The sequence below is a fragment of the Gobius niger genome, assembly GCF_951799975.1.
Source record: "Gobius niger genome assembly, chromosome: 1".
NCBI classification, from domain to species: domain Eukaryota; kingdom Metazoa; phylum Chordata; class Actinopteri; order Gobiiformes; family Gobiidae; genus Gobius; species Gobius niger.
The window spans coordinates 38,204,375-38,231,190 of record NC_136852.1 but is presented as its reverse complement, the minus strand read 5'-3'; the positions used below and the strand labels follow the sequence as shown (position 1 = coordinate 38,231,190).

General features: G+C 47.6%; 1 protein-coding gene across 2 annotated transcripts; it reads right to left on the bottom strand.

Annotated features, from left to right (window-relative positions):
• Positions 1-783: 783 nt before the first annotated feature.
• dab2ipa (DAB2 interacting protein a) lies at positions 784-26,816 on the bottom strand. 2 transcript variants are annotated; one of them, XM_079580421.1, is made up of 20 exons: positions 26,577-26,816; positions 23,663-23,798; positions 21,443-21,615; positions 19,482-19,666; positions 18,512-18,598; positions 16,298-16,503; positions 15,635-15,779; positions 15,128-15,272; positions 12,526-12,762; positions 11,493-11,682; positions 11,178-11,410; positions 9,577-9,668; positions 8,621-9,088; positions 7,623-7,840; positions 5,451-5,558; positions 2,202-2,324; positions 2,010-2,089; positions 1,696-1,783; positions 1,003-1,184; positions 784-914 (listed from the first exon to the last, which is right to left on the bottom strand). In XM_079580421.1, the coding sequence occupies exons 2-19, from the start codon at positions 23,789-23,791 to the stop codon at positions 1,008-1,010; spliced, it is 3,084 nt and encodes a 1,027-aa protein (XP_079436547.1). In that variant the 5' UTR covers positions 23,792-23,798; positions 26,577-26,816; the 3' UTR covers positions 784-914; positions 1,003-1,007. The 2 variants fall into 2 exon arrangements, with proteins under 2 accessions (XP_079436547.1, XP_079436546.1); XM_079580420.1 differs by having other exon boundaries at positions 784-1,184.

Below are 26,816 nucleotides of genomic sequence, written 5' to 3'. Positions count from 1 at the left end.
GTGGATGTTTTCAGAAGACCCATTTGTTTTCATGCTCACACAGTTCATGTCCCTTTGTATGTGACATGAATGCACGTGATTCTTTTGGGACTCTTCCTTTGACAGTTATGAAAATACGATTAGCACATTTGACTATTGAACCTGCTGTTGAGTTCATGTGTGATGAGTGCACACAAATAACATGAGACCATTTACCATGGGCCTTTTATAACCATGGTTATTGTACAATCGGTTCATCTTGACATCCCGAACCTTAAAGGGACTATATGGAGTTTAAAAATGTTAAGGTAAAGTATTTTCCCCCATGTCCTAATGTGTAGAATGAGCTCAGACCTGTTCACCACAACTGCCTCTAAAATCCTGCACTGTCACTCAGAAAAGTTTTACTTCAGGTCTGAAGTGCCGTCATGCACGAGCTCAATATAGAAGCTGCAGTTACGCGTAAGACCTGAGGTGGCAGCAGTGAGTGTAAAATGGCCACCTTGCATCTAGTCCCTTTAACATTACACATTTGAGCGTAGTTTTCTGAGTGGGACGATTGTAGAAAAGAACATGTTACTGTTTGTGTCCCAGACAAACCAAATAATGAGCCACACGACCAAAGAAAAGGTTTTTAAAAGCATTTTATTTCTCTTATTCAGCCTAAACATCTGGGGACACGTCTCCATGGTTACAGCAGCTAATCAATAACACGTCTCCATGGTTACAGAAGCTAATTAATAAATTATCAATAAATATAACAGTAAAAGACTTGTACGAACACAACAGGATCATATTTATATCATTTACAAGTCACGGTCAGCTGTGGGCCTGCTCTGGTTTAGTCCTGGTTTAGACTCGATTTAGACCCAGTTAAGTCCTACTTTAATCCTGGTTTAGTCTCAGTTTAGTCCTGGTATAGTCCCTGTTGAGTCCTACTTTAGCCCTGTTGTAGTCCCAGTTCAGTCTTGGTTTTTCCTTGGTTTAGTCTCAGTTTAGTCCTGCATTAGTCCCGGTTTAGACCTGATTTAGTCCTGGTTTAGTCCAGGGTTGCTCCTGAACTCTCCGTTCTCTGTGATCTGCAGGGAGGAAGTGTTGCTAGGCGACAGTCCGTTGCGTGATGTCACGGCGTATCGCTCCTTCAGCTGCGTCAGCGCCGCCATCAGGCGAGTGTTCGCCGCGTCCAGACTCAAGATCCGCTTTTCCTGAGCACAAGACCAGACCGGGTCAATCTGGGTTAGTCCAAGGACTAAACCAGGACTGACCCGGGACTGACGAGGATTAGTCCCGGGGTCAGTCCCAGGCAGAGACTGTAAATGAAGAATGGACTTCCCCCCACAGCGTTAGCGCAGGCTAACTGAAGCTCCTTCATGCTACTGGTTTGTGGAGCCAGCTCTTTGTTTAGAACATGAAATGAAAACAAGAGCATGTGCAGACAGAATGACAAGCCTGTGTTCAATAATGACGAGGTGAAAACATGTACATGGAAGTCCATCAGACCGAGGAACTTCTGGAGCCACTTCCTGTTAGGCTTCAGGAAGGAGGAGGCAATAATTAGTCCAGACTTAATTTACAGTCTTTAGTCCCGGGTCAGTCCTGGTTTATTCATAGTTTAATCTCGGGTCAGTCCTGGTTTAATCTCGGGTCAGTCCTGGTTTAGTCCCGGTTTAATCTCGGGTCAGTCCTGGTTTAGTCCCGGGTCAGTCGGTCCTGTACCTGGGCCTCGATGATCTTCTGTTTGGAGTCCACCACGGCCTGCATGTCTGAGTGGTCCTTCTTCAGCTCCTCCTCCACCGCCATCAGCCTGAAAACAGAGACATGAGATCAAATCAGGGCTAAACAAGGATAAAACCAGAGCTAAACCAGGACTAAACAGACTAAACCTCAGCTAAACCGAGACTAAACAGGGACTAAACCAGGGCTACACTAGTGTGAACAAAGATGCTAGAACTCTGGGAAAAGCCTCCTCTCGACGTGATGGTTCATGATGATGGTACTGTAACTGTTAATAATGAGTGTGAGGGACGGACCGTGTGATGATGCTGTTCATCTGTAAATCCTTATCGTCCTGAAGTCTCCTCAGACGGCCCTCGGTGTCCTCCAGGCGGACCTGCAGCACAAGAGGATCACAGGAAGTGGTCGGAACAGTGGAACTATTAGCAGCAGTAGTAGTAGTAATATTAGCAGTAATGCTGTAGTAGCAGTGGTCGCAGCAGTAGTACCTGATACTCCTGGAGCATGCGCTGGTTCTGCTGGTCCTGAACCAGAAGTCGAGCCTCACACTCCTCCTGACGCAGGGCCGCCACACGCAGCTTCTCCTGCAGCAGCGCGATCTCCTGCTGGTACTGCACACGTATGAGCAAACTCACATGAGAAGGTATGTGTGCAGTGGGAGGGAAGACACTGCTGTACACGTTTGGAATTTCTTACATTTCTGCCTAAATTGCTCATAAAATGTGGTCTGATCTTGTTTAAAATCACAAGAATGAGTAAACGGTGTCTGCTTAAACTCATACCACCCAAACATTATTATGCAAAATCAACTTTTTCAAGCTTTCCATCATGTTATTATGTCATTCCCTCATTTAAAACATGCCTGAAGTGTTGCCTTGGCACATTCACGTATTTTTGAGTAATCTGTAAAAACTCTGATGGCGGCCATTTTAGGGATAGGTTTGCCTGAGTCCTCCTAGGAACGCCCCCACCTCCTGGAGACGCCTCCGAGCTTTCGTCACCAGCCGAGTAACCAACCACTGCTCCTCAGCAGAACCCCCTCCCCACTGATGCCACAGACAGCGTGTGGAGGGGGCGTGTCCGAAAGGGTCAGAGGTTCTTAAAGAGACAGAGGCCTATTTCAAGACATTCACTACAGCCATTTTGAGAGAGACATTTTATACAAGGCAGTTATTCTAATTTACTGCATTTACAGACCAACAGAAGGTTTGCTCATCATTGTAGTGTGATATAGACTGGTGCTATGGGATTGAAAAAAGCAGAATACCCCCTCTTTAACATTTGGTCATATTTTTATTGAGCATAACATGTAAACACTCACAGGACAGGGAGGAATAAGTGAGTACACCCTTAGATTCAAGAGCTGGTAGAACCTCCTTTGGCAGCGACAACTTCATCCAGACGTTTCCTCGATCAGGATGAATCTTGGACAGATTCCTGGGATGTCAGGTGTGAATGGTTTTCTTGAGGTCAGGCCACAGCATCTCAATCAGGTTTAGGTCAGGACTTTGACTGGGCCCTTCCATGACGCGTACTTTGTTCTTCTGAAACGAATCTGCTTTTGTGCTTTGGGTCATTGTCTCGCTGCAGCTCCATCCTCTTTTGAGCTTCAACTGTCAAGTTTTTCTGCAAAATATCTTGATAAATCTGTGAATAGTTTTTTTCCATTGATGATAGCGCAATGTCCAGGACCCGAGGCAGCAAAGCACCCCCCACACCATCAAGCTCGCTGCCCCAGACTGCACAGTGAGGAGAGGGTTTGATTAGATGTTGGCGTGCTGATCCATCTTTTCCTCCACACATGACGTTGTGTGTTCCTCCAAACAATTCAACTTTGGTTTCATCAGTGCTCTTTCTCAAACTTCAAACGTGCAGGGATTTCTTTTTTTCCTCCATAAACCTCGTTCTTGTTCAGTGTTTTACATATTGTAGACGTGTCAACAGAGATGTCGGCCTGTGCCAGTGATTTCTGTAAGTCTTTTGTGGACACTCTAGGGTTCTTTTTTACCTCACTGAGTATTCTGCGCTGGGCCCTTGGAGTCATCTTTACAGGACGGCCACTCCTTGAAAGCAACAGCCAAACTGTCTCCATTTGTAGACAATCTTTCTAACCATGGATTTATGAACATCAACCCACTCCTTTTGAGCAGAATGCATACTACTCAAATAAAGAAATAAACAAAACTAAGCCACGCCTCAGTGACGGGACTTCAGGTTGGCTTTACAACTGACTCTAAATGTCTGCATACATTTGTCTTATTAGCTCTTGGAGGATCCTTAGCCAGGCAGTGTACTCACTTATTCCTCCCTGTCCTGTCAACATGTTATTTCCAATAAAAATATGTATGTAAATGTTATTAATGGTGCTAGTTTAAGCAGACACGGTTTGCTCATTCTTGTAATTTGAAGATCAGACCACATTTAGTGACCAGTTTAGGCAGAGGGAGGTGTCTGGGGAGAGGGAGGACAGAGGGAGGTGTCTGTGGGGAGAGGGAGGACAGAGGGAGGTGTCTGTGGGGAGAGGGAGGACAGAGGGAGGTGTCTGTGGGGAGAGGGAGGACAGAGGGAGGTGTCTGTGGGGAGAGGGAGGACAGAGGGAGGTGTCTGTGGGGAGAGGGAGGACAGAGGGAGGTGTCTGGGGAGAGGGAGGACAGAGGGAGGTGTCTGTGGGGAGAGGGAGGACAGAGGGAGGTGTCTGTGGGGAGAGGGAGGGCAGAGGGAGGTGTCTGTGGGGAGAGGGAGGACAGAGGGAGGTGTCTGTGGGGAGAGGGAGGACAGAGGAAGGTGTCTGTGAGGAGAGGGAGGACAGAGGGAGGTGTCTGTGGGGAGAGGGAGGACAGAGGGAGGTGTCTGGGGAGAGGGAGGACAGAGGGAGGTGTCTGTGGGGAGAGGGAGGGCAGAGGGAGGTGTCTGGGGAGAGGGAGGGCAGAGGGAGGTGTCTGTGGGGAGAGGGAGGACAGAGGGAGGTGTCTGGGGAGAGGGAGGGCAGAGGGAGGTGTCTGTGGGGAGAGGGACGGACAGAGGGAGGCGTCTGGGGAGAGGGAGGACAGAGGGAGGTGTCTGTGGGGAGAGGGAGGACAGAGGGAGGTGTCTGGGGGGAGAGGGAGGACAGAGGGAGGTGTATGTGGGGAGAGGGAGGACAGAGGGAGGTGTCTGGGGGGAGAGGGAGGACAGAGGGAGGTGTCTGGGGGGAGAGGGAGGACAGAGGGAGGTGTCTGGGGAGAGGGAGGACAGAGGGAGGCGTCTGTGGGGAAAGGGAGGACAGAGGGAGGTGTCTGTGGGGAGAGGGAGGACAGAGGGAGGTGTCTGTGGGGAGAGGGAGGACAGAGGGAGGTGTCTGTGGGGAGAGGGAGGACCGAGGGAGGTGTCTGTGGGGAGAGGGAGGTGTCTGTGGGGAGAGGGAGGACAGAGGGAGGTGTATGTGGGGAGAGGGAGGACAGAGGGAGGTGTCTGGGGGGAGAGGGAGGACAGAGGGAGGTGTCTGTGGGGAGAGGGAGGACAGAGGGAGGTGTCTGGGGAGAGGGAGGACAGAGGGAGGTGTCTGGGGGGAGAGGGAGGACAGAGGGAGGTGTCTGTGGGGAGAGGGAGGACAGAGGGAGGTGTCTGTGGAGAGGGAGGTGTCTGTGGGGAGAGGGAGGACAGAGGGAGGTGTCTGGGGAGAGGGAGGACAGAGGGAGGTGTCTGGGGAGAGGGAGGACAGAGGGAGGTGTCTGGGGAGAGGGAGGACAGAGTGAAACCTTCTCAACAGCGGCGTCGTCCTGTCGTTCCTCTTCGGTTTCTCCGTACGATGAGTTCATGTTCAGGAGCCACGCAGCCGTCCGGTCCAGTGCACAGGGGGAGGGCGCCTGCACAGACGGGTCAGCATCGGGTCATAACCGGGATATTACTGGGTCATAACTGGGTCATTACCGGGTTATAACTGGGTCATAACGGGATCATTACCGGGTCATAACGGGATCATTACCAGGTTATAACGGGATCATTACCGGGTTATAACGAGATCATTACCGGGTTATAACGGGATCATTACCGGGTTATAACTGGGTCATAACGGGATCATTACCGGGTTATAACGGGATCATTACCGGGTTATAACGAGATCATTACCGGGTTATAACGGGATCATTACCGGGTTATAACTGGGTCATTACCGGGTTATAACTGGGTCATAACTGGATCATTACCGGGTTATAACTGGATCATTACCGGGTTATAACTGGATCATTACCGGGTTATAACTGGGTCATAACGGGATCATTACCGGGTCATAACTGGGTCATAACTGGGTCATTACCGGGTCATAACTGGATCATTACCGGGTTATAACGGGATCATTACCGGGTTATAACGGGATCATTACCGGGTTATAACGGGATCATTACCGGGTTATAACGAGATCATTACCGGGTTATAACGGGATCATTACCGGGTTATAACTGGGTCATTACCAGGTTATAACTGGATCATTACCGGGTTATAACTGGGTCATAACGGGATCATTACCGGGTCATAACGGGATCATTACCGGGTTATAACGGGATCATTACCGGGTTATAACGAGATCATTACCGGGTTATAACGGGATCATTACCGGGTTATAACTGGGTCATAACGGGATCATTACCGGGTTATAACGGGATCATTACCGGGTTATAACGAGATCATTACCGGGTTATAACGGGATCATTACCGGGTTATAACTGGGTCATTACCGGGTTATAACTGGGTCATAACTGGATCATTACCGGGTTATAACTGGATCATTACCGGGTTATAACTGGATCATTACCGGGTTATAACTGGGTCATAACGGGATCATTACCGGGTCATAACTGGGTCATAACTGGGTCATTACCGGGTCATAACTGGATCATTACCGGGTTATAACGGGATCATTACCGGGTTATAACGGGATCATTACCGGGTTATAACGGGATCATTACCGGGTTATAACGAGATCATTACCGGGTTATAACGGGATCATTACCGGGTTATAACTGGGTCATTACCGGGTTATAACTGGGTCATAACTGGATTATTACCAGGTTATAACTGGATCATTACCGGGTTATAACTGGATCATTACCGGGTTATAAGTGGATCATTACCGGGTTATATCTGGGTCATAAGTTGATCATTACCGGGTTATAACTGGGTCATTACCGGGTTATAACTGGGTCATTACCGGGTTATAACTGGGTCATTACCGGGTTATAACTGGGTTATAACTGGATCATTACCGGATTATAACTGGGTCATTACCGGGTTATAACTGGGTCATTACCGGGTTATAACCGGGTCATTACCAGGTTATAACTGGGTCATTACCGGGTTATAACTGGGTTATAACTGGATCATTACCGGATTATAACTGGGTCATTACCGGGTTATAACTGGGTCATTACCGGGTTATAACCGGGTCATTACCGGGTTATAACTGGGTCATTACCGGGTTATATCTGGGTCATAAGTGGATCATTACCAGGTTATAACTGGGTCATAAGTGGATCATTACCAGGTTATAACTGGATCATTACCGGGTTATAACTGGGTCATAACTGGATCATTACCGAGTTATAACTGGGTTATAACTGGATCATTACCGGGTTATAACTGGGTCATTACCGGGTTATAACTGGGTCATTACCGGGTTATAACTGGGTCATAAGTGGATCATTACCGGGTTATAACTGGGTCATTACCGGGTTATAACGGGATCATTACCGGGTTATATCTGGGTCATAAGTGGATCATTACCAGGTTATAACTGGGTCATAAGTGGATCATTACCAGGTTATAACTGGATCATTACCGGGTTATAACTGGGTCATAACTGGATCATTACCGGGTTATAACTGGGTCATTACCGGGTTATAACCGGGACATAACACGTGACACATGAATCATACCTTGCGCTGCTTCTCGGGGCTGTCTCCTTTGGAGGAGGAAGACGTCTGTCGCAGTCTGGAGCTCGGCCAATCGGGGCTCGATGACATCATGCTCCCGGAGGCAGGGCGGGGGTAGTGGGCGGAGCCGGTCAGCATGCTGGGGGGAGTTCGTCCACGAGGGGGCGCCGCAGGAGGAGGTTGGTCAATGCGGCGCTGCGGCGCCGTCTGACGTGAGCCGCCTTTAACAAACAATGCTGTTATAGATGTAGCACCTGAGACCCGCCCCCTCTGAGACCCCGCCCCCATCTGGGTGAAAACAGCTCCTTTTATTCTATAGCAGTTCATACAAAATGTCAGATGTTTTCTTGTTCTGGGGATAAAATATTCCGCCCCAATGTCAGAACCAAAGGAAAATGTCCAGTCTCACTCACAAACACATTAGCTTACTGGCACTGGACGATCGAGAGCTGTTTATTATGAATAGAAAAAGAAACAATGAGCCAGTTTATGAATTGTGCTCATCTATTAATCCTCATTATTGGGGAATAGCTCCATCTGGTGGACGTGCATTAGCCCTTTGTGGCCTTAAATCGGTAAATGTTCTGCCGGATTAAACATGCTGAGCATTAGGCCTCATTTATGATTCAGTGAATCTTCAAACAACATTAACTTCTGCAACAGCAGCAGAGGATTAGCTGCTGAATGAACACAAAACTATATCATAGGCTACAGATGTTTGAATAAATAACAACATAAAAGGGACAGAATAATAGCGTTATAAACCAACAAGTCTTTGTTCCGCATTAATGTGACTAATGTAATGATCACTGTGAGTTCAACTCATCACTTCCTTTGCCTTTTCAGATTTGACGAAAAATGAAACTGAATGACGATCATTCATTTCAATGGATGAGAGTTTCTGTTTCACTGAGAGAGCGCTAACCTTCACAGAGACGTAGAGGCTGCTCACATCTCTACACCTGGGGGCGGGGTGATACCTGTGAGAGGCGGGGTCATACCTGTGAGGGGCGGGGCCTCCGTGGCCCTGAACTCATCTCCGCTGCTGGAGCTCGAGAGTCGCTCTGGGATCGGCTTCTGGAAAGGGGTGGGGTCTGGGAGGGGCTTTTGAAAAGGGGCGGGCTCTGGGAGGGGCTTCTGGAAAGGGGCGGAGTCAGGGGGCGGGAAATGGACAGGGTCTGACATCTGTGTGAGAAAGGCGGGTTTGGGTGCGCCGTCCTGTGCGGAGGCAGGTTCCGGGGGCGTGGTTTCAGGTGGCTGTCGTGGCGAGGGCGTGGTCATGTGATATACTGGGTTCTGGAAGGAAAGGGGAAGGAGCCCGGCGCGGTGCCACGCCCCCTCGTCATCCAGGCCATCTCCGGGGGCAGAGTCCAGGCCGGCAGAGTCGTCGCCGATTGGGTCATTAGCATCATTAGCTTCATTAGCATCATTTGGGTCAGAGTAGGATGAGCTTGGAGACATTCTCAGGCCTGGGCACAACAGCCAGCAGAGGTTTGTTTAAATACTTTGAGAAGGGTATGTTTGAATACTACAACCAGCATATGTTTGAATACTATGACCATTGTATGTTTGAATACTATGACCTGGGCATGTTTAAATACTTTGACTAGAGTTGAAGGGAGTAACAGATGTCTGCCATAAAGGAACACGGCTACTTTTAGGGGCCTTTGGGCTGATAATGGGGAGTTCACTCAGCAAAACTATTATGGACCAAGGTGCATTATGCAACTTTTTAAACCTTTTTTGCCCTTTCAGAATGCCAGCTGCAAAAAGTATAAAAATATTGACAGATATTTAAAAAAACAGTGACTGTCCCCAAAAATAAAGTCGCTACTAAAATGCCAGGTCTCATACTACTATTTGGTTGTTCTGCCTTAGGGCCTTGAACATAAATACTGAAATAAAAAGTATTGCTATTAACACTTTAACTGTTGATGATGGTGTGGTATGGACTGACCGGGTGCCGGTTGCAAACTGGAACCTTTCGTCACGAAGAAAAGATCTTTATTTTCAGGAGTCGGAGAGGGCAGCCGCGTGAAGTCCACCAGCCTGAGAAACAACACACTTTGGTAAGAGACAGAGCTGCGCACATCAAACAGGTCTCACGTTCAGAGAAGTCCTGGCCACAGAGGGAACCCTACTGTACATGTTTTAATGGTGGGGAAAAATCGGAGCACCTTGCTAAAGTGTTACGCTGCTCCATGGCGCTATGTAGCTAAAGTCTTACCATGCTCCATGGTACCCCCTGTGGTTGATGTCTAGTCTGCCTCCATGGCGCCCCCTGTGGCTAGGGTCTTACACTGCTCCATGGCACCCCCTGTGGCTGAAGTCTTACCCTGCTCCATAACACCCCCTGTGGCTGAAGTCTTGCCCTTCTCCATGACACCCTCTGTGGCTGAAGTCTTACCCTGCGCCATGGCGCCCTCTGTGGCTGAAGTCTTAACCTGCTCTATGACACCCCCTGTGGCTGATGTCTTAGCCTGCCTCCATGGGTCCCTCTGTGGCAGAAGTCTTACCCTGCTCCATGGCGCCCCCTGTGGCTGACGTCTTACCCTGCTCCATGACACCCCCTGTGGCTGAAGTCTTACCCTGCTGCATGACACCCCCTGTGGCTGAAGTCTTACCCTGCTCCATGACACCCCCTGTGGCTGAAGTCTTACCCTGCTGCATGACACCCCCTGTGGCTGAAGTCTTACCCTGCTCCATGACACCCTCTGTGGCTGAAGTCTTACCCTGTTCCATGACACCCTCTGTGGCTGAAGTCTTACCCTGCTCCATGACACCCCCTGTGGCTGAAGTCTTACCCTGCTCCATGACACCCCCTGTGGCTGAAGTCTTACCCTGCTCCATGACACCCCCTGTGGCTGAAGTCTTACCCTGCTCCATGACACCCTCTGTGGCTGAAGTCTTACCCTGCTCCATGACACCCCCTGTGGCTGAAGTCTTACCCTGCTCCATGACACCCTCTGTGGCTGAAGTCTTACCCTGCTCCATGACACCCCCTGTGGCTGAAGTCTTATCCTGCTCCATGACACCCCTTGTGGCTGAAGTCTTACCCTGCTCCATGACACCCCCTGTGGCTGAAGTCTTACCCTGCTCCATGACACCCTCTGTGGCTGAAGTCTTACCCTGCTCCATGACACCCCCTGTGGCTGAAGTCTTACCCTGCTCCATAACACCCCCCTGTGGCTGAAGTCTTACCCTGCTCCATGACACCCCTTGTGGCTGAAGTCTTACCCTGCTCCATGACACCCCCTGTGGCTGAAGTCTTACCCTGCTCCATGACACCCCCCTGTGGCTGAAGTCTTACCCTGCTCCATGACACCCTCTGTGGCTGAAGTCTTACCCTGCTCCATGACACCCCCTGTGGCTGAAGTCTTACCCTGCTCCATAACACCCCCCTGTGGCTGAAGTCTTACCCTGCTCCATGACACCCCTTGTGGCTGAAGTCTTACCCTGCTCCATGACACCCCTTGTGGCTGAAGTCTTACCCTGCTCCATGACACCCCCTGTGGCTGAAGTCTTGCTCCATGACACCCCCTGTGGCTGAAGTCTTACCCTGCCTCCAGAGCTCCCACCGACGGGTTGACGTTGGTTAGGGGCGGGGACAGAGGAGGAGGCGATGCCATTCGCTGAGGCTCTGACCTGACCATGCCCCCCATTGAGCCTGCCACACCCATTCCCGTTGTGATCGGGCCTCCTGATGGACAGGCCACGCCCCCGGGGTTTGCCAGGGCCAATGAGAGCTCTCGAAGGATCCGCGGCAGTGGGGGCAGCTTGGCCAGAAGGGACTGAGAGACATCCAGCAAGGGTTAGTGACAATAAAGTAAAACAATGACGAGTGGTGACCCATGAGGGTGTTGCTATGGTTACCTGGTCGAGTTCGCTGAGCAAGCTGTGTAGCGTGGACAGCTCTCGGCCCAGGTCCATGTAGCCCTCGAAGCCCTGGCTCTGATTCAGCGACTCGTGATTCGAAATCTCCTGAACAAACCTCTGCATGGCGCTCCACTGGCGCTCCACGAAGTCATTCATGAAGAGCATGTAGTCCTCCTTCACCCCGAACCTGCACCGAGACAGGGCGGAAGAGGGTTACAGCAAAACCGGGCCAGGTCCAGACCAACAGCAGAACCGGGCCAAGCAAGAGCAGTCCGTACTTGCTGACATGAGTGAGTTAGTGAAATGTCCACAGACTGCTAATGATTATGGGGATCTTAAGGCCAACTGCAGCAGGCGAATATGAGGGAAAAATGTGTTTTCTGTCATTAAAGGTTTTCCGACAAATATAAGGCATATGGATACAAATTTCCAAAAAACGCTTTCTTCATAGAGCCAGGTGTAAATGCATAGTTTTATTTTGTGACATATGTTTTATTTATTTTATTCATATTCCCAAGATTTGCTCAGAAATATTGTTTAGTTTTTGAATAAAGTTAGTGATTAGTGTACATTTTTTTTAAATACATTTTATAATACAAATGATGAAAAATACCTCTGAAAAACTTTCCAAATGTTGTTGAGTCCGAGCCTGTAAAGTTTGGAGTCTGTAGGAGCTACGAAAGTGGAGATAAAAAACGGCCCCAAAGTTAAGTCACTTTGTCTGCACATGCGCCCTGTGTATATTTCTCCTTCTCTCTCGCAGCTGCTGTCCCACATAAAGGAAATGACCATATTTGGATCACAGCGTCATCTCGGTCATGGCCTTTCGTGCTACACGTGGATATCAAACATGTCCGTATTTGTGAATGAATAAACGTGGGAAACTGGCAGGCGAACCGCAATTACTTCCAGGACATTTCTGGCTCGCTAGTATCGATATCTAACAATCTCAACATTGACCACTGCAGGAAAGATCCATGTTTCCACCTGCAGCGTCTCTTTAACAAACATAGACAGGGACAGTACGTACTTGCTGAAGTTGGCCAGGTTTTGGATGACTTTGGCGATGAGCGTGAGCGTCCGCGCCGTGCGCTCGTCGGGATATTCGGCGCACAGTTGGAAGAGTGACGGGGACATGACGGCGGGACACAGGAAACGCAGGAACAGGGACGCGGTGATGAGACGCTCTGAGATGTCTCCACGTCCTCGAGACAGACACTCCTCACTCCACGAGCAGAAGACCTCCTTCAGCTCCCGCGGAAACACCCTGCACACAGTCAGAGTTAACTTAAGGGCTGGGTGTCGCTACATTTTTTCCGATACCAGTACTTTAATGATACTTGGTTTAGAATAATGATTGTTAGTGTCATTTTTGCTTGAAACGTACATTGAGAAAAAGTTGATGCTTTCACAGTGGTGCCTGTGCATGTTTTATACTAACTTCACTGAAGCAAGTCATAAAACAATAATATTTTGAAGTTACACAACTAGTTAATCTAATAGTTTTATACCTACAGACACGTTGTGTAGTATTAGTAGCAGACTAGTCGGTAGTAACAGTAACTGTGCTGTACCTACAAAACATTTGAGTAGTAACAGTGGTAATGGTGCTGTGTTTACAATGGCAAAAATGATGTTGCTAATGTTTATTCATTTATAAGTAGTGAAACGACTACAAAAAGTAAATACTGGACATGTGCCGTTTACAGGCATAGTTCACAAGTTGCTCATGCAATGCTAACTTTATGCTAGCCAGGGAATTGAAGAGACGATTTTGTCTTTTCCTAGTAGCATTTCTACCAATGTCAATCATTACAATGTTTATGCAAACAAAGTATAAAAGTATTTTTTTTCCCTCCTTCAAACATCCTGAATTTGTTTATGTGTATTATTTGGCTTCTTCACTCAATTCACTTTGCTGCATTTGTTCAAGTATGGCATCTTGGAAAATATACACTCAAATTGATTTGGTCTAAATATCTTACAAAACAGTCAAGTTCGTTACCTCAGTTGAAATCAAACCTGCAAATCTGTAAACTGACCAGGACGGGACGGTTATTTCTGGTGCTCGTACAGCCTGCGTGCCTCATACACAAGCTTATCATTGAGGCTGCAGTTATGCGTTTGGCCTGAGTGAGGGGGCAATCACGAGTACAAAACTGACAAACTCCACATAGCCCCTTTAAAGGTGCATTATGTAACTTTTAATGTGAAAAAAGGTCTTTTTGACCTTGTAGTGATCCAGCAGCTGTATGAGTGGTCAACATGGCGCCTTTACTTTCTGTCACAGTGATCTCTGGGACGCTCCAGGTTTTCTGGTAAGAGGCTCGGCCAGCAGTGAAAGCCTTCTGAACAATTGATCCTGAATTTGGAGCATGGGGTTGTTTGTAAATGTTCCAAAAAATAATTACATATCATATAGGTTATTATGTGGAATATATAACAATTGTTTTTAGTTGCAGCTCTCGCCCACAGAGAAGTTTGTGCCAGAATAAATGCGTAATAACTGGGCTGTGCGCGTGTTGTGAGTGGGCTGCGTTTGCGTTGTGTGTGTGTTGAATCATTTGTGTGTGTGTTGTGAGTCAGTTGTGTGCGTGTTGTGAGTCAGTTGTGTGCGTGTTGTGAGTCAGTTGTGTGCGTGTTGTGAGTCAGTTGTGTGCATGTTGTGAGTCAGTTGTGTGCGTGTTGTGAGTCAGTTGTGTGCGTGTTGAATCATTTGTGTGTGTGTTGTGAGTCAGTTGTGTGCGTGTTGTGAGTCAGTTGTGTGCGTCTTGTGAGTCAGTTGTGTGCATGTTGTGAGTCAGTTGTGTGCGTGTTGTGAGTCAGTTGTGTGCGTGTTGTGAGTCAGTTGTGTGCGTGTTGTGAGTCACTTGTGTGTGTGTTGTGAGTCAGTTGTGTGCGTGTTGTGAGTCAGTTGTGTGCGTGTTGTGAGTCAGTTGTGTGCGTGTTGTGAGTCAGTTGTGTGCGTCTTGTGAGTCAGTTGTGTGCATGTTGTGAGTCAGTTGTGTGCGTGTTGTGAGTCAGTTGTGTGCGTGTTGTGAGTCGGTTGTGTGCGTGTTGTGAGTCAGTTGTGTGCGTGTTGTGAGTCGGTTGTGTGCGTGTTGTGAGTCAGTTGTGTGCGTGTTGTGAGTCAGTTGTGTGCGTGTTGTGAGTCAGTTGTGTGCATGTTGTGAGTCAGTTGTGTGCGTGTTGTGAGTCAGTTGTGTGCGTGTTGTGAGTCAGTTGTGTGCGTGTTGTGAGTCAGTTGTGTGCGTGTTGTGAGTCAGTTGTGTGCGTGTTGTGAGTCAGTTGTGTGCGTGTTGTGAGTCAGTTGTGTGCGTGTTGTGAGTCAGTTGTGTGCGTGTTGTGAGTCAGTTGTGTGCGTGTTGTGAGTCAGTTGTGTGCGTGTTGTGAGTCAGTTGTGTGCGTGTTGTGAGTCAGTTGTGTGCGTGTTGTGAGTCAGTTGTGTGCGTGTTGTGAGTCAGTTGTGTGCGTGTTGTGAGTCAGTTGTGTGCGTGTTGTGAGTCAGTTGTGTGCGTGTTGTGAGTCAGTTGTGTGCGTGTTGTGAGTCAGTTGTGTGCGTGTTGTGAGTCAGTTGTGTGCGTGTTGTGAGTCAGTTGTGTGCGTGTTGTGAGTCAGTTGTGTGCGAGTACCTGTAGGAGTCGAGGATCTTGCAGAAGGCCAGCTCGCAGCACATGCGGAGGTTGGCCTGGTGCTCTTGGAGCTCTGATGCCGAACAGCGAGACGGATCCACTTCACAGTTTTCATCCGACTCATACAGCGCCTTCACAAACTCGCCTGCAGGGGGCGACAAACAGGCTTATTCTTTACTTGTCATAACATATTCACCTGCAGGGGGCGACACAGTACTTATTCGCTTATTCTTTAGGTTTCTTTTAGGTCCATGCTTAGTTTAATCAACCAATCAATAAAGTTGTATTTCTAAAGCGCTTTACGAAAACCAAAGCTGACCAAAGTGCTGTACACAATAAAAATACAATTTAAAAAGGCATAAAATATAATTAAAAACAGACCATTATCATATTCACAACAAAGTTTCACAGAACTATTTTGGAAACACAGAATATAGTGGGTCGAGTATCGGTCAGCCGACATTCCTCTAGGCACCCGCATCGGCCGGCGGTCATCATTTTGCGTACCTAGAGCGTCCTGTAGATACTTCTGTCCGATCAGTTTGAGGTACTCCTCAATGCTCTTCGTGGCCAGAGTGTTCTCTCTGAAGATCAGCTGATCATTGTCACGGCAACGGTCAACTTCTGCCATCATCAGGTCTGTTAGGAAGTCCTGCAACAGCCAATCGGAGGAGAGGAGTGTTACAACAACAGCCAATCGGAGGAGAGGAGTGTTACGACAACAACCAATCAGAGGAGAGGAGCGTTACGACAACAACCAATCAGAGGAGAGGAGCGTTACGACAACACCCAATCAGGAGAGTCACAGGCCTTAGCCTTGGGGTTATGTTCAGGAGTCACTGACCTTGACCAAGGAGTTGGGGTTAGGGTCGGGGGTCACTGACCTTGGCCTAGGAGTTGGGCTAGGGGTCGGGGAGTCAGGGTTAGGGGTTGGGGTTACGCACGGGGGTCACTGACCATGGCCTAGGAGTCGGGTTAGGGTTGGGGATCACTGTCCAATGAGTCTGGGTTAGGGGTCGGGGAGTCAGGGTTAAGGGTTGGGGTTACGTACGGGGGTCACTGACCAAGTCCTAGGAGTGGGGTTAGAGGTTGGGGTTAGGTTGGGCGGTCACTGACCATGGCCTAGGGGTTTGGGGTCAGAGGTTGGTGCTAGGGTTGGGGGTCACTGACCTTGGCTTTGCCCGTGCTGTGCAGGATGTGCACCAAAGCGGCGGAGATCTCATCCTTGGCCCTCAGGCTGAGATTGGACTCTAAGGTTCCACACAGACGAAGGTAGTTGGCGCTGATCCACTCGGCAAACTCTTTGTACTGCTCCATCGGCAGCACCACCACCGACTGGAAGTGTGCCCGCACTCTGAGGGCAGGACCCGACTTCCCTGGACCACAAAGAACCATAGTGACACAATCTGCATACCCCAGAAGGTTCATCTGACTGACACCGAAACTCGAGGATCTTGTTCAGTTTGAATTCACTCGTTTGGAAAAGCAGATTTCTGTGGACAGAAATACTTCTTCCTTCATGTCATGGTTAGGGTTAGGCCTGGGTCTCACCTCTGTTGGGTCATGGTTAAGGTTAGTCCTAGGTCTGACCTCTGTTGGGTCATGGTTACGGTTAGTCCAGGGTCTGACCTCTGTTGGGTCATGGTTAAGGTTAGTCCAGGGTCTGACCTCTGTTGGGTCATGGTTAAGGTTAGTCCTAGGTCTGACCTCTGTTGGGTCATGGTTAGAGTTAGTCCAGGGTCTGATCTTTGTTGGGTCATGGTTAAAGTTAGTCCAGGGTCTGACCTCTGTTGGGTCATGGTTAAGGTTAGTCCAGAGTCTGACCTCTGTTGGGTCATGGTTAAGGTTAGTCCTAGGTCTGACCTCTGTTGGGTCATGGTTAGAGTTAGTCCTAGGTCTGACCTCTGTTGGGTCATGGTTAGAGTTAGTCCAGGGTCTGACCTCTGTTGGGTCATGGTTAGAGTTAGTCCTAGGTCTGACCTCTGTTGGGTCATGGTTAGAGTTAGTCCTAGGTCTGACCTCTGTTGGGTCATGGTTAAGGTTAGTCCAGGGTCTGACCTCTGTTGGGTCATGGTTAGAGTTAGTCCAGGGTCTGACCTCTGTTGGGTCATGGTTAAGGTTAGTCCTAGGTCTGACCTCTGTTGGGTCATGGTTACGGTTAGTCCTAGGTCTGACCTCTGTTGGGTCATGGTTAAGGTTAGTCCAGGGTCTGACCTCTGTTGGGTCATGGTTAAGGTTAGTCCTAGGTCTGACCTCTGTTGGGTCATGGTTAGAGTTAGTCCTAGGTCTGACCTCTGTTGGGTCATGGTTAGAGTTAGTCCTAGGTCTGACCTCTGTTGGGTCATGGTTAGAGTTAGTCCAGGGTCTGACCTCTGTTGGGTCATGGTTCAGGTTAGTCCTAGGTCTGACCTCTGTTGGGTCATGGTTAGAGTTAGTCCTAGGTCTGACCTCTGTTGGGTCATGGTTAAGGTTAGTCCAGGGTCTGACCTCTGTTGGGTCATGGTTAGAGTCAGTCCAGGGTCTGACCTCTGTTGGGTCATGGTTAGAGTTAGTCCAGGGTCTGACCTCTGTTGGGTCATGGTTAAGGTTAGTCCAGGGTCTGACCTCTGTTGGGTCATGGTTAGAGTTAGTCCTAGGTCTGACCTCTGTTGGGTCATGGTTAAGGTTAGTCCTAGGTCTGACCTCTGTTGGGTCATGGTTAGAGTTAGTCCAAGGTCTGACCTCTGTTGGGTCATGGTTAGAGTTAGTCCTAGGTCTGACCTCTGTTGGGTCATGGTTAGAGTTAGTCCAGGGTCTGACCTCTGTTGGGTCATGGTTAGAGTCAGTCCAGGGTCTGACCTCTGTTGGGTCATGGTTAGAGTCAGTCCAGGGTCTGACCTCTGTTGGGTCATGGTTAGAGTTAGTCCTAGGTCTGACCTCTGTTGGGTCATGGTTAGAGTTAGTCCAGGGTCTGACCTCTGTTGGGTCATGGTTAGAGTCAGTCCAGGGTCTGACCTCTGTTGGGTCATGGTTAGAGTCAGTCCAGGGTCTGACCTCTGTTGGGTCATGGTTAAGGTTAGTCCTAGGTCTGACCTCTGTTGGGTCATGGTTAGAGTTAGTCCTAGGTCTGACCTCTGTTGGGTCATGGTTAAGGTTAGTCCTAGGTCTGACCTCTGTTGGGTCATGGTTAAGGTTAGTCCTAGGTCTGACCTCTGTTGGGTCATGGTTAAGGTTCGTCCTAGGTCTGACCTCTGTTGGGTCATGGTTAGAGTTAGTCCAGGGTCTGACCTCTGTTGGGTCATGGTTAAGGTTCGTCCTAGGTCTGACCTCTGTTGGGGCATGGTTAAGGTTAGTCCTAGGTCTGACCTCTGTTGGGTCATGGTTAGAGTAAATCCAGGGTCTGACCTCTGTTGGAGCTGGGTGTGCTCACTGGGAACCATCGCTCCTGAATCTGGCGTCCGGCCAAAGAGCTTACGCCGATGTTCACCAAACCTGACCATGAGAAACACAGATGAACGGATGACCTGGACTGTCAGGTCCATAAATATACAGCGACCAAGCTTTGATTCCTTTGTCTGTTTGTCAAATATTCAGTCACATAATGGATATGGACTTAAAGTGCAGACTCTCAGCTTTAATTTCAAATCAGAAAGAGCTCAGGAAATACAGCTCCTCAAAATCAATCAGTCTCTTTTTCAGATGCTCCAAAGTAATGGGACAGAAGCTGAAACACATCACCTCTGCCTGGACTTTCTTATTGTTTCACCTTGTTCTAATCTATGGGTTAGGGTTAGGTTTGGGGTTAGGGTATTCTGGACACTGATTAGGCCCACTAAAGATTTGACATTTGAAAGGTTTACTGATTAAGGCTCAACACTTGAAGTAGAACATTTGAAGTAGAAAACACTGAGGTTTTTTATTTAGATTATTATTAAGAGTTTGGACGAATAAATAAGTCAATTTAGAACAAAGAAAGCTGTCGTGATGAGAAACAAAGTAACATGTCGGTGTAGGATTTCTGTTTCCAACTATTAAACTATGTATCTACAAAAATGCTAAAGAAAAGTGACTACATAAAGGTGCGTACACACCTAACCGGTCGAATCGCGTCACCACTTCTATTGATCACTTGAAACAGTTGCAATTAGTCGCTCACATGTGTTCTTTTCTTGTGCTTTGGTGACAGTGGAATAGTTTTACTACCTTTCTCTGACACTTGACACTTAACACAAACCTTGCCGCTATGTGAATATCCTCAAAGTAAAGCTGAGAGTCTGCACTTAAAGCCCATGTATCCATTGTGCTACTGAACACTTGGAGAGCGTTTGTACGAGTAGGAGCGTGTGTAGATGTATATATGACCCGGACGACTGACCCACGTAGCTGGACTTGTCCTTGCGCCTCTTGGGGTTGGTCTCCTTGTACAGGTGGAGGGTGATGGAGCCGATGGACGGGAGCCCGCTGAAGTCAAAGCGCTCTCCCCAGAACACGTTATCGGTGCGGGCCTTACAGGACGTCCGTGCGTACAGGCAGTCGTCCAGACACACCTCCACGAAGTACCTGAGGGGGGTCAAAAACATCTCAGCCAACAATAATCCATTCTGAAACTGTCTAAAGGCTGTTCTCAATGAGAACAACTTTGGCCTGAGTTTTGTCGAGAGTTTTAAGATGAGACGCTGCAGATGAACTGGGAAAACAAAAGTAAATGTAGTGGTAACAGTTTGAACCTTTCACTTGACTGCAAGATTGGAATGAAAACCTACTTGGAGAAGTTTCTAACATCTCCCACAAAGGAAATTACCCAAAGATATTTAATAAAACTCTAGCTCAGACATGACTCTTGTTGATGTGGCAAACGTTACAGAACATGAGATTAGCTGATAGACAATGGTTGACACATAATCATTCTGAACATAACGTGAAGTACAGGTAAAGTACAAAAACACAGCCACAAACAACTGACTCACATATAGGCAGTCATCCTCTCTGCGCAGAGGAGTGCAAAACTAGGATAAAAGGGAACTGTCAATGGAGTTCGGGAGTCGGGACTTCACTTTTTCTCTCTCTCTGAGTCTGGAGTCATCCGCTGGTTTTACTTCTTTGTAACTAGGAACAATGGCAATAAACGGCTTATCTTTGAGATGACTTTGAGCTCCAGCGAGTGCTTTAGCTATTTCTAAATATCTGTTCTCGCGTGATACAAAAGAGCTGGGTCAAAATACCAATGCAAAACCAGGAGCAGCATTTTCATTGATCCAAGGGCAGAATGTGACACACTCATTGTTTGTGATCGGTTTATTACTTCTAAGTCTCGTATCTCAGTCAGGATCAGTATAATTCTTTAAAACGTCGTGTTGTTTAGCCGTATTAGCTTTGTTTTCTCCATTCATTCCCAGGGTTCAGTGGTTAACATTTACTGTATCACTGTCCCCTGTTCAATACATTTTGGTCATGTCGTGTTAAAAAGTACAGAAAGACTGTTTTAAATAGAAGTGAATGATTTGAAGTGTTTGACAGAGGAAAATCCATGAACAAATGGAGCTAAAGTCTAAAGCCTCCTATGAAACTGGAATAACATTTGAAAAACTGCCAAAACATTATTTTCTTGCCAGATCTGACATAAGGTCAGTCACAATTATCAAAGAGCCATGAAATAACTCAAAATAGATCAAAACACTACCAAGGAAATAAGTGGTGTTTCCCATTTGATTGCATTGCATTGGGCTAGATGGGCCAGTCCCAAGATGGCCGCCAGAATTGCCATTCGTTCATTGTTCAATATGGCCATGTCCTATGTAAAGTTTTATTTCTTTGGGAAACCTACTTGGGGAAAACGGCCCTAAAGATTTTATAACGTCTGCACATGCGCGTGTATATCCCTGTGCATTTTGGACACATACGTATGTAGATTATTTTATTTTATTCAACTTTTATTTAACCAGGATTACAGCATAATCTCGGTGGGCTTGCTACACGTGGATACCAAACATGTCAGTATTAAATTGTGAATGATTACGCATGGGAAACGAGTGATTTCCAGGAAAACTTTGAAGCGATAATACACATTGTAAAGAGAGTTTGGTCATTTTTTCCTCTGACATTAAACCTTAGACTTACACCACTGTGTGAAAAGTCAGTGTTTTTACAGCAGCGTTTCCACTGAAATGTCGATTGAATGGTTTCATGAGTTGTTCTAGAACAGCCATGTTCTTTAGGAGGAGTGAAATATAAACCTACTCAGTGTTGAGCAATAACGATTAGATTCTGGACAGGACACACATCCTGGCAGCTCCACAAGGGGGCGCCCTGTGCCTGTGTGTCAGTTCAGAGGCTGACCTCTTCTTGGGCGCCAAGTCCTTTCCCTCCAACACCCAGATGGTGAGCAGGTTCTCTGTCCTCCTGATGTTGTCTTTGTTCGGGAGGACGGCTCGACGCAGGTTCTCCATCCACTTGTCCCTCTCAGCGGCCGAGCGGCATGAGAAGCACTTGGTCCCAGACGCCGTGGTCACCTATGACCGGAGAATATCAGAGTAAAGGCAATGTAGGTCCTTACATTTACAAACAAAGCCACTATGGTGTCATCTACTGTGCAGAACATGGTCACAGAGGATAAAAAACAAGTTTAACATCACTGTATTATAAAATTGTAATTGTATGGGCTGTGACAAAATATAATTTCACAATATATCACAATACTTAGTTATTTAGATTAAGGATGCACAAGATATCACAAAAACATCGTATCGCAATATTAGGTGATGCAATATCTGCATCGCAAGAAGCCACAATAAATGATGATGCTGCCATTTAAAGTCTTCATCTGACTGAGATTGACAAACATTTTTTTAACTCAGCCAAAAAACAAAAACAACAAACAGAGCTTAAAAATGTTGAAAAAAATTGGGAGGCTGGAGTGCTACTCGGATGTAAAGAGTTGTATAAGTTTAGTCTTTTGGGTGCTCTTCAGTGCAGGGATCCGTTTCAGCAAAAAATCAAACAAACTGAGGCACTCCAAAAGTAGAAATATTAAAAAGCTTAAGGCCTAGAGCCGAAACACGTTGGCAATTTTACCTAATCTAGCCATGTTTAAATAAAGGCTTTTTAATATTTGTACTTTTGGAGTGCCTCAGTTTGTTTGATTTAGAACTTAAAAATGTGCCTGGTCAGCCAGATGCTCCTCCCTTCTGTCTGCGCAGGTGCTCGCAGCCGATCATTTTCTAATTTAGTTCAATTTTTCCCTTGTGTTGCTCCTGATTTAGTGTTTTTTGATGACTTCTGCTGGCTGAAAAATGTTGGCTTGGTAAAATATCGCAATAATATCGTTATCCCAATATTGCACGGTCGCATGTCACAAGTTACATTCAATATCGTGCAGCCCTAGTTGTGATACATTTATAGTATCAGAAACTATGTATCGCAAAACTTTTGAAACTCAACTAAGTTATAGAAAAAAACATAAACAAATATAGATTCGATGCTAATTGGTTAAAAGAGCCCTTCTGCCATTTGCGCTTTTCAAAATGTTTTCATTTAGATCAGACTGATTTATATTTAATTGATAACTTTTGGAAACTCAACATTTTCTTATTAAATTAATTTGGGGTAAAAAATCGCAGTTTGTTCTAATGAAAAATCATAAATTTGGATCGCGACAAAAGTGCATCGTCCCAGCCCTAATAATGATGGGTTGGGGTGTCTTCGCTGTATATCAGAGGAAGTAGGTCACACTCACGACCAAGCGCAGAGAGATAAGACGTCTCAGGCCAACTTGGACACGGACCAGAGTGCCGGTGCCGCGGAGGAAACCTTTCGGTGGATTCTAACCTATTGGGATTACACGATTGTCCATTGACGGGCAGATTATTGCTTCACGGAGCTGCTGGGATTTTAGATCAATCTGACTCTATTCCATGTTATTATGATGTGCATTGTTTGTGTTTTGTTGTAAATGGGGTTATGCTCAAGACTTTTGGGGGTTATTGATGTAACGCCAGTTAACTAAACTCAAATCCCAACGCTATTTTATTAGTTTATTTGTCATTCAGTCCCTAGTGGTCCACCTGTTACCTGAAAGTGCATTGTAGCTTTAATCAGCTTGGAAAAGACCGGTCTACTGACATTAATATGAAACAAACTGCACTGAAAGGTTTCTATATGTTTTCAAATTTAAATATTTAAATAATAATATAAAATGTAAGTTATGGACAGTGCCAGGTATAAATGTTTTGTTTTGCATAAATGTTTTTTATTTGTTAGTTACAAAGATTTGCTCAACATCAATTTGCTGTGAGGCACATTGAGTTGTCATGTACATGCAATGTGCCATACAAATAAACTTGCCTTGCCTTGCATGGGAGACATTGTTAAACAGTGGAATAAACACCTCATTTGGAGGATACGGGCCTGAAGTTTTATAACGTCTGCACATGCACACTCTGTATATTTCCCCTGTATCCAGCCGCTGCTGTCTCCCAGAGAAGGAATGACCGTATTTGGATTACAGAGTGTTGTCGGGGGGAATACCATGTGTCAGTATTTGTGAGGGAGTACTTTTACCTCGAAGCAGAAGTCCTGTCCGAGCAGAGACGAGTGGACTGGTTTGATGATCACTGATTGGTCCATTCTGAGCTCCAGGGACGACACTGAGCCGGCGCTAAGCAACGAATCTCCACCCACCGCTCGCATCACACACCTGCGCAGGTAAACAGGAAGTGTCACACACCTACACAGGTAAACAGGAAGTGTGTCACACACCTGCACAGGTAAACAGGAAGTGTCACACACCTACACACGTAAACAGGAAGTGTGTCACACACCTGCACAGGTAAACAGGAAGTGTGTCACACACCTGCGCAGGTAAACAGGAAGTGTGTCACACACCTACACACGTAAACAGGAAGTGCCTCACACACCTGCACAGGTAAACAGGAAGTGTGTCACACACCTGCGCAGGTAAACAAGAAGTGTGTCACACACCTACACACGTAAACAGGAAGTGTGTCACACACCTACACACGTAAACAGGAAGTGTGTCACACACCTGCACAGGTAAACAGGAAGTGTGTCACACACCTGCGCAGGTAAACAAGAAGTGTGTCACACACCTACACACGTAAACAGGAAGTGTGTCACACACCTGCACAGGTAAACAGGAAGTGTGTCACACACCTGCGCAGGTAAACAAGAAGTGTGTCACACACCTGCACACGTAAACAGGAAGTGCCTCACACACCTGCACAGGTAAACAGGAAGTGTGTCACACACCTGCGCAGGTAAACAAGAAGTGTGTCACACACCTACACACGTAAACAGGAAGTGCCTCACACACCTGCACAGGTAAACAGGAAGTGTGTCACACACCTGCACAGGTAAACAGGAAGTGTGTCACACACTTGCGCAGGTAAACAGAAAGTGTGTCACACACCTACACACGTAAACAGGAAGTGCCTCACACACCTGCACAGGTAAACAGGAAGTGTGTCACACACCTGCACAGGTAAACAGGAAGTGTGTCACACACCTGCGCAGGTAAACAGGAAGTGTGTCACACACCTACACACGTAAACAGGAAGTGCCTCACACACCTGCACAGGTAAACAGGAAGTGTGTCACACACCTGCGCAGGTAAACAGGAAGTGCCTCACACACCTACACACGTAAACAGGAAGTGCCTCACACACCTGCACAGGTAAACAGGAAGTGTGTCACACACCTACACAGATGAACAGGAAGTGTCTCAGACCTGCGCAGGTAAGCAGGAAATGCTTCGCACACCTGCACAGGTAAACAGGAAGTGGCTCATACACCTGCACAGGTAAACAGGAAGTTAACATGCACGCTTCAATTAATCCAAACAATGGATGAAAATCTGGTCTTTCTGAACAAGGACAATAACCAACTGTAAACGATTGTACTTTCATCATTCATTGAAGTAATTGTAACAGTTGTAAAAGCAGGGCTTGTCAAATGATTGGGGCTGTGGTGGTGATGGCCACAGTTGTGGATTCATCCCACAGTGTCCACTACTAAGGACACTATTAACAACAGCACTCTATTCTACGGTACATATTTTCATCTTTATGTAATAGTTATTTACATAAAGTTATTTATAGAGAATATCGTATAAGGGACGATGTACAGATTAAGCTCACAGGGACAGAGATGTGCTGCTCCAGATTATAGTTAAGTAGTTTTCATCCGTCATCCCTGCACACTTTTTCAAGGCCATCAATGGTCTGGCCCCGGCCGACCTCGCCGAATTAGTAACGGTCTACGAACCAGCAAGAACTCTGCGCTCCTCTGAACACACCTCCCTGGTCACTCCCAAGTTCAAATACAAAAAGTCTGGAGGCCGGTCATTTGCCGCGCAAGGCCCAAAGCTGTGGAACGCACTTCCGGTACAGCTTCGAAACATCACAGAGCTGAGTGTTTTTAAATCACAGTTGAAGACACATCTTTTCAGAAAAGCCTTCGATACATAGCCACCAACTCGACTGCTGTTTTTATGTGTTTTTGTATTTATTGCTGTCTTCTGTGATTCTTGTTTTTATCCTGGAAAGCGCTCTGGGCACCTTCTGGTTGTTATTGGGCGCTATACAAATAAAATGTGATTGATTGATTGATTGATTGATTGATTGCACACAAAATAACTACACAGGGCACATTCAGAGAAGTGTTTTATGTATACACATGTCTGGGGCCGCAGTGAGAAGTTCATGTGTGCCTCAGAGCAGTGGCTGAACTTTGCACCAGCTTGTGTTTGATGTGGACAGACCCTGGAATAATGAATTATAGACACATTACAAGTCATTACAGAGGTGTAACCAGCCCCAGCAGCAGGTTCTGGCAGACGTTCAAACGGACTGACGGTGCGTGTATTTGGACAAACACGAGGCCGAGACAGAAACAGTAACGCCACAGTAACGCGCTGCTCTCGGGGGAGAAACGTCGGAAACGGGGGCTCAGGTCTGCTTCTGCACCAGGACCGTAACCGCCCGGTGTGACTGCGGCCGCGGACCACACGGGTTCACACACGGGTTCACACCGGGTTTAGGCGAATCTGCGCGATTTTACTCCAAAATGTTGCGGTCGCTGCGTCTTCGGCCTCAAACGAGAATGAATGAACCTGCCTCTGAGCGCGCGCCCGGGTGCGTGGACAGAGGCGCGCGAGGACACGGGCGGGGGCAGAGGGGACGTGGGGTAAAGAGGGGGACATGGGGGACAGCTTTTAAAAGGCGCGGCTCTGGAGGGGAGACACACGGAGCGTCTGCGTTAGCTCTGCGCGCTAGCCTCCGTTAGCTGCAGCCGAGGCACCTGCTCCTGTGTCCCCCCCTCCGTGTGTCTCCCCCGCCTGTGTCCCCCCCCCCCCCCCCCCCCCCCCCTCTCCTCTGCCTCCTCTGTCCTCTCCTCGCTCCTTCTCCCCTCCGCTCCATCCCTCCGTCCTAAAACACAGAACAAAGCGCGGACTCACCAAGGAGCATCCTCTCTCGGACCGACCCAGACCAGTGCGCGCGGCCGTGGTGGGCGAGGCGCGTGCGTGCGTCTGTGCCCGGCTCGGTTCCGGCCCGGTCCTGGTCTTTTGCCTGGTGTGGCCCGGTTTGGATCCGTTTGTAGTCCGGTTTGGCGCAGGTTTTTGGCGCTGGATCTGTGTTCGAGAGCGGCGCGTCCTTTCAGAGCTGCTGAGGCCGCAGAGCGGAGCGACAGCACATCC